Source organism: Pararge aegeria, chromosome 15, assembly GCF_905163445.1.
Source record: "Pararge aegeria chromosome 15, ilParAegt1.1, whole genome shotgun sequence".
Lineage (NCBI taxonomy): Eukaryota > Metazoa > Arthropoda > Insecta > Lepidoptera > Nymphalidae > Pararge > Pararge aegeria.
Genome location: NC_053194.1, coordinates 8,088,701 through 8,097,418, shown reverse-complemented (window position 1 = coordinate 8,097,418; position 8,718 = coordinate 8,088,701). Strand labels below are relative to the sequence as shown.

Sequence of the window (8,718 nt, the reverse complement as noted above, 5' to 3'; positions counted from 1 at the left end):
TTAAGTAGTAAATAATAATAAGAATAATAAATAAATAAATAATGAATAAATTAATATAGTACGACAATACGTCGTCACAGTCCCAAAGTTGTTTGTATTATGGGTACTCACTCGACTGATAAATATTTAAATGAATAATAACCATAAATACAAACTTATATAAACAGATAAACACCCAGGCACTGCAACACACTCATGTTCATCACACAAACATTTTACATTTGTGGGAATCGAACCTACGGCATTGGAATCAGAAAGCAGGGGCGCTACCCACTGCGCCGTCAAGTATAATATTATACTTAATAAATAATCCTATGATAAACGGGTTTAAGGTTCCGGGTGCATTTCTGTGCTATGAATTTATTTTAGCATTAAGCACGACTTAAAAGGAAAATCTATAACTTTGTCAGTCAATAATATTATCTTCATAAAAAGATCGAATAGTGAATACCTATATTGAAACTGTCTCTTTATAAATTTATTTTTTATGTTAACATTTACCAAAGACAGTGGAAAACTATACTGACACACCATAGTAATTATGTTCTTAAAAAATTGTCATTTCTTTGCCGTCCAATTATGGTTTACCTATAAAAAGTTTATTCACAGGAGCATAAAAATCCGCTTACACCTAGCGTACATTAAAACTTAAAGGGCATGAAGAGTAATTTTGTATTTCGTACAGCTTCCCAGCACACGTTAGTTTATCGGGAGATCCGCTCCTGAATGGACGTTACATCCCATTTCGTGCGAATAAGTCAAATTTCGCGTTGAAGTTTAACTGTACGAAAACGATGTGCTAGTTCTTAAAATTCTAAGTTCTGTGCTTTGGATACTACAAACATGTTTTTCTTGATACTAACTGTTGTATTTATCGCAAGTAAGCATACTTCAAGTTCTTGTTACTATCAAAATTACTGTAATTTCAATTGCCTTTACGTTTTTCGATGCTTTAATGAGAACCAAATTTTTTTTTTAATAGTTATTTTATTTTATTTGTGTAATCTAGTTCAAGTATTAGTATGTATTTTTTTGAATACGCAGAACCTGCACTATGTTATCCTTTTGTTATCCTTATCCTAAGGTTGCCTGGAAGAGATCGCTACGAAGCGATAAGGCCGCCTTGTGTATACTTCTTCTGTCTGTGTTTTTTTATTCTTCTTCTGTATTTTTATTTGTGTGCAAATAAAGAGTATAAATAAGTAAACAATATATTCCTTGTATGCCCTGGGAAGTGGTTTTCAACATAGCTTGGTCAGTCAATTATTTATAACTATAAATAAAGAAATGGACATATTTTTTAGCGAATCAACAAAAAAGTAGACTATTTCAAATAATACAAGCTCTTCTAATAGCACCTAGCACAGGTTAGAAAAAACATAACAGAAGAATACAAAATTGGAACACTGTCATCAGCGTATGTCCATAAATCCCCCTATTCAGCAAGGCCTGCAGGACAAAGGCTTTTTCAAAAGGGTGAGAGCTATGTTCTAACTAGCTACGGTCCTTTTTAATTAAACTATATTATGCTAAGAACGTGTTCTCAAGACCGTGACACGACCGGCTTAGATTTCTGAACAAGGCAAACCAAAACGCGACCTGCGACCTTATTTTTGTAATTTCTTGTTATAATTTAAAAGTAATTTAAATATTATTTACTTCACGATGAAGGAAAACATCGTGAGGAATCCTGTATGCCCGAGAGCCCTTCATACTGCTTACTCGGCCAGCGTAAACCCTTCTCATACTGAGAGAAGACCCGTGCCCTGAAGTGGGTCGATAATGGCTTGATTTTGATGATAAAAAATAAATAAATATACTACGACAATACACACATCACCATCTAGCCCCAAAGTAAGCGTAGCTTGTGTTATGGGTACTAAGATAGCTGTTGAATATCTTTATGAATATAATACATATAAATACTTATAATATACAGATAAATACCCAGACACTGAAAAACAATCATGTTCATCACACAAACATTTTCCAGTTGTGGGAATCGAACCCACGGCCTTGGACTCAGAAAGCAGGGTCGCTGCCCACTGCGCCAATCGGCCGTCAAATGCTGATATGAGCTAATATTATAAATGCTAAAGTGTATTTATTTGTTAGATTGTCCTTCCTTCACGCACTAACCAAGCCAATCAACTTGCCATAATGTTAGTTTAAAGGACGGAGAGTAAAACAGCTTACTTCTTATCTCAGGTAAACGAACAGTTCCCACGAGATTTAAAAGAAACCGTTATAAATCGCGGAAGTCTCACGAGGACCAGCTAGCGGACAGCTCGTCATATTTTTTTTTAATTTTATCCCTAAATTATTGTACCTTTTCCCAATTTACGTTGGCAGCTTTTTTTTCCGTCTAGAAAATGTTACGTTTTGTCCTTTTTGTATTGAAAATTAAAATATTTTTAGTTGGTTTTTATTTGTAATCATTTCGAACAGCATTACCTATAAATTTTTATTTTAATTAACCGTACCAAATTTAAATTTAACACTTATCATCAGATTAAGCATTAGAGTAAGCAGTTGATTTACAGTCTTGCGAACTAAATAAAAAATTTAAGGCCGTGTTTCGCAACTTTTTACAGTTGTTGTAAGCCATGAAAGGCCCAGGTATATTTGTTAGAGCACAGCAATTGTTCATAGCCATATCGATTGACAAAGTAGTCAAAAATATAACACCATTACTATACCAGAACTGCGGTTTTGACGGCGTAACATAAATCTGATTACAGCGTATCATTCATAGTAGTAGAGCTATTTGTGTCAGAGCTCGTCCGAGGAAGTCCCATCGCCATGCTTATTTCTGCTGCATAGCATAGCTGTGACGCATTCTGTAAAGCTCGATGCTAAGGTTCTGATGGGGACGCGGCAGGCGAAAAACATGGCGACAATTTGAAGGACGTGTTTCTTGCATGCCCTTTTAAGATTACCTATTAACAGATATATAAACTTGGATCACGCGAATCGCTTCGTCAAAAAATTTAAACAAATAGGTATTATTAGGCTACATACAGAAGCTTCGAAATATATTTATAATAATATAGTCTTTGTGAGACAAAATATTGACAATCAAATCAAAAAAAAAACACCCGGCTAAGTTTGTTGTGGGCTTCTTCTTAGACCAGGACGCGTTTGGAACCCTCGTACCTTTAGTTTTAAGTATACGAATGTGGTTATCGCCATCATCTCACTACCGTGTGGTTCTTATGTACGCATCAAAAGTGCCACCTGTGGGCCTACTTGAATAAAGATATTTTTGACTTTGACTTTTGACTTTGACTTTGACTTTATTACTCTTTATAAACAAAAAGCTGATATTAATAATCAACTTACCAGAAACGGACATAAATTAATGATATTTTCATATCGTCTGCGAAAGGTGCAGAACTCCTTTGTGGGGTTGAGTCTACGCTTTTACAACATGATTCCTAAAGTAATTCTCGACCTACCAATACATACATTTAAAAAATGTGTAAATACACATCTTTCATCAAACAGATTGGAAGCAGCCAGCCTTGCTCTCATCTCCCGTAAGACAGAAAAATGATTGTAAATGTTGATGTTGGAAAAGTTTCTTGCCGTCTTACTCGGTAGAATATGCTTTCAGAACTGGTGGTAAAGTCACTACAAACATACATACTTCACGTTTCAAAAGTGCTTGTAAAGTAGGCCTACTTGAAATGAATGAATTTGAATTTGAATAGTTCGTTTAGTTAGTTAGTTGAAGTTATGCTGTTTCCGCACTAAACAGCCAAGATTATTCTTTTCTCAAAAGTGATTCAGTCTTCTGTCACTATAACGTAGTGAAACCCAAGTAGTCGTAGAAAAATGCCACTGAGACTAACGGAATAACCTATAAATTGAAAACCAAATCTTAAAAATAGTTTTTATAATATTTATAAGGTATACTTTACTAAAAATCCCTAAGGGAGCGATGCGGAATGTAATTTTTATAGGAATATTTACGTGCATACAATTTTGTAAAGATTTTACTGGCACTGGATTCAATGAAATTTCATTACTACCAAAAGCCTCGCCAAGGGGAGCTGGAATGGGAGGTGAATACTCTATAGGGGGGATTGAAAGCTGATTGGAATAGGGATGAGTTATGGCAAAAAACAGTTACTTACAATGTACGAATCTTAAGGCGTTAAGGTATGAAGATCTTACAAACTTTTAAGACAATCTTTGTTCAAAAAGTTTCAAAGCGAATAAAATATATGTTGTTCTTGACCATTTGAAAAAAAAAGGTGTGACTTCTAACGAGAAGTACGTTTTTCTTAATTATTGTTAAATATTTGGATGATATACAGTATTATACAGACATTACAGAGTTTGTTTATTTTAATTTTTTTACCTACGAATATATATCAACTGATGTTTTACTTCAAAGTGTAGATAGGCAGCACTGTAATTAAAATATAAAAGTTATTGCAAAAAAATGCCACATCCCCATGCAGACTTGCGTTTTAAGGCGATGTAAATATCATTTGCTTCAACAGTGATGGAAGACATTGTGAGGAGAACTGCCTGAGATTTCTCCGTAATGTTCTCAAGGGCGTGGAGTCCACCAATCCGCACTGGGCCAGCGTGCTGGACAGCGGCATAGATAAACCCTTCTCATTGTTGGAGGACATCCGGGCCCTGTAGGTAATGGCTTGATAAGACGAATTTGTTACCGACGTCAATTATTTGAAATTAGGATTTGCATAGGTATAGGTTTCAGGAATTTATACTCATACTAGCTGTTGTCAGCGACTTCGTCCGCTTTTGTTTTTGTTTTTCGAAAGACATGTGCCTCATAAATGTGGCAGCACTTTATGTATTTAGGATAGCTAAGCCTGGTGTAAAATCGTCAAACACTTTCATCCCCTCTCCCGAGAGACCTGAGCTTAATTTCGGGATAAAAAGCATCCTATATTACTTCTAATACCTTCAGGAATATGTGTACAAAGTTTCGTGATGATTGGTTTAGTAGTTTTTGCGTAAAAGCGTAACAAACAAATTTACATTCACTTTTATAATATTAGCAGGGATAGGGATTATAAAAGCGAAAGTTTAGATGAAGGGATGTTTACTACTCTATGTTTCCCATGGGACAGATTTTTTTTATTTTTCACAGAGCAAGTGACCGACATGTTTTTTTTCATACTGGATAGTAAAACAATAATATAGGCATACAAATCAAAATTTCCGAGTGAACGAATTCGCGGGAAACAACAAGTATTAATTATAAATCATATGGGAAATTAAAAATTGTACGTGTATTATGTTGCCGATAACCTCTTGGCATATATTGTAAATTTAGACACAATAGTACATCTAGGTACGTAGCTTCGTTGGTGCTAAATGAGTTATGTCCGTTTGATTGGTACGTTAAGCCATACCGGTAACTGGATGACTGACGACTTGGCCGAATGTAAGGCTGAGTGCACACTGCAAATCGCCGCTAGTTTTTTGCAGTGTTATGTGTTAATCATACAAATGAAAAATTTTAGACGATACAACTAAAGCTATTATGATACGTGAGCGCTGTGATATTTAATGTGGAAGGTCCAATCCGCCCGGATTTGAATCTGGGTAGGGTATAATTGGAAATTAATAATTTCTGAATTTTCTCTATACCGGTCTGGCTTCAGCTGAGGCTAGTGACCACATTATCGAAAAAGATTTAGCGATGAGAGATTTTGAGACCTAGAGATTCATTGTCATAAGTAATCACTAAGAATGTTTTGAGTTATTGTATAGAAGCAGGCGTTACTTTGCGGAAATCCATGATATATTATCAAAATTAAGCTTAATTTGCTATACTCCGCGAAAAACAGGAGAATCTGTGTGGTGTAATTTATAATTTCTTCAATCCTTCAATAATTGTTAAGTCAATTATTCATTGTAAAGTCAACATCTCCTGATGATGCTCCGGTTTCGGAGCGAAACGTGCGTAGAGGGTGTATTGCCGAGGATCTGTTTGGTGTGGAGTATAAGGATTGAAGAAATTATAAATTACACCACACAGATTCTCCTGTTTTTCGCGGAGTATAGCAAATTAAGCTTAATTTTAATAATATGTTTTGAGTTAGTTTGTATGGAACAATAAATATGCTTTTGATTTAATATTTTTACTGGGTGATTCCTTATGAACTATTCTTATGCACCCTTCAACAGTATTTCTTAAATAAATAAATCCGTTACACGTTTCATAATATGCGTGTTCCACCACGTGATAGTGTGTGTACTATTTTTTTTATTGATTTAATGATTTTTTATGGATAGTTAAAAAAAAGTAGCATTCTGCACTCCTTCTCTATTTAAACTATAAGTCAAAAAAATTTTACACTCCTACGTCCGCTCAATTATCGAAAATGTTTGCTTGCTTCTCGTATTAATATAAAGATTATTCATCAAAATATTTATTAGTTTTCTTAGTACCTACCCATTACACAAGCTACGCTTGCTTTGGGGCTAGATGGCGTATTGTCGTAGTATATTGAGTTACCTATTTCCATAGATCGCATTTTTAGGTCGTCTCCATACAATAAAGGTTTTTTTATTCGTGTTTTTCACTCGATCATAAAGCCGCCTCCGTGTGCCAGTCCAACTCGCACTTAGCCGGTTTTAGTAATGTACGAATGAAATGACAGTCAACAGTAAGTCTTTTAAAGGGGTACTACGGCTCTACAAGGGATAAATCGTCGCTGGCAATCCGTAGCCAGCGATATTGCGAGCAACGGATTGCACGTGCTACATATTGATATACCAACTTACATCGCAGGCGTTGAAGGAGATCAAGCAATCTAGTGCGACAAGTACACTCTTAAGTCTTGCACGAGTTTCTTGCTATCATTATCATCAGCATCATCAGGACAAAGGCCATTTGTAGAGATTGCGCTCGCTACAGTTTTGTACCGCTTGTAGCCAGCGACATCTTGCGACTCGGTTCGTTGCAGGTCGTCTGTCCAATTCGTGGGGGTCTACGAGCACGAGCTATGTAGCCCGCCTATTAGCGCTTCAGCTGTGTTACTCGTTTAGCTATTCCGGTAAATCTGGCTCTTCTGGCCATCTCCTCATTTCCAATTTAATCACGTAGAGATACTCCGAGCATAGCTCTCTCCACCGCCCACATTTTGTGATTACATCGCCCGCTGAGACCCGCTTTCGGAGCCATCATCACGAGTTACACGCACTGCTTGAAAACTTTTGTCTTCAGGCACTGAGGAATTTCAGGCGAAAAGAGAAGATTCCCGAACGCTGTCCACCCGAGTAGCATTCGGCGGTTTACCTCCTCCTACGAAATTACACCTACCTAACTGTGTGCCTAAAATTTCGGGTATAGAGGTCTTAATGTTGACTGGTCGTAGAGGAACATGAGCATGAGATAACCTTCGTTGTACTCATGTTCATTAGGAGGCTAATCTTTCTTAACTGTCTCTATATGAACATGTTGCTCTTACAAGCAATATGATCATATATATTTACAAAATTAATGCCTGGGCATTCTTCTTGCACAAGCTTTCTGGAATACCGTCCTGGCATAGCGATTGATAGAAGCAACCGATAGCACATTTTATGTACGGATTGCCTGTGTATTGTGTAGCGCCCTTAAGAGTATAATGACCTATTTTACCTCCTTCTGACATATGTGGCATAGCCTAAACGTAACTTTCTTACTTTGTGTGTAGTGACAATGACATTTGTGAACAAACAAGTGTAGTAATGGAGGTAGAAAAACAGGGCCTAAACAATGTTATTTATGCCATTATAAGCAATGGCATAAATAACATTGTTTCGGATCAATCAATCAAAAACTTTTTTCTATCAAATAGGAACAAACTCTTTTGAAGCGGTAGGTAAGGCTTTGCGTGTTGCTATATTTTGCTGAAGGTGTGTGTGAGATATCATAATAATTTTTCTTAAGCGAGCCTAATGCCCGTTTGCACTAATAAAGAACAAGGCAATGCCTAAATAAGTAACGCCTAATCTAAGAATATTCCTAGGCACACATCAACCGTTGACTATTGATCAACGGTTTAACTATCGGTCAACGGTTGGCCAACTTTTAGGTGATAATATCAGTTGGTGAAACATTCTACATCGCCTAAATCATTAGGCATTCATTTTAGGCGATGCCTAGGTTTAGGGAAAATTTGCATAAGTGGTATTATTTAAAGGTTCTTTGATTTATATCGCATCCAAGTGTATTACAAAAAAACCCAAATTAAAATATAAAGCTATGAGCTGGATGATTTATTTATATTTATTTATTTTGTATTTTAAAAAATGTGTGCCGAGAATAACAACGGAGGGGTTTTACAGGATAAAATTCAAATTCAAATTCAAATTCAAATTCTCCCCCAGTAAACAAATTAAGAAATTAATAGAACAATTAATTGAAGAATAAAACAAAAAAGGCTTTATAAGTTCGCTTTAAAGTTTTTATTTGCGTAACCTTTCATTATTTACTTCCTTGGCATAATTGCGTTACGATCTAAAGTCGTCAAGTCATTACATCTCACATTATCAGATGTTTTCTTAACAAAGTCTTGGGTCATATCGGCACTGTAAATAATAAAAAAAAAATGTAACTTCATCATGAATTTTAATTATTCAAGAAAATGTGCAGGTGCTATTTATTTCTAGACTTATTTTAGTTCGACAAGAGACAAAGACGATAGCAAATTAATTTGTTTCTTGTTGTTTGAATCCCTAATT

General features: G+C 35.7%; 1 protein-coding gene across 1 annotated transcript in view; it reads left to right on the top strand.

Annotated features, from left to right (window-relative positions):
- The first annotated feature begins 822 nt into the window (after window positions 1–822).
- The window catches only part of LOC120630139, a 30,291-nt gene continuing 22,395 nt past the window's right edge, over window positions 823–8,718 (top strand). Inside the window, exon 1 of the mRNA XM_039899289.1 lies at window positions 823–880. Coding sequence (XP_039755223.1) covers window positions 844–880 — 37 coding nt within the window. The 5' untranslated portion in view covers window positions 823–843. The remainder of the gene's footprint in view (window positions 881–8,718) is intronic.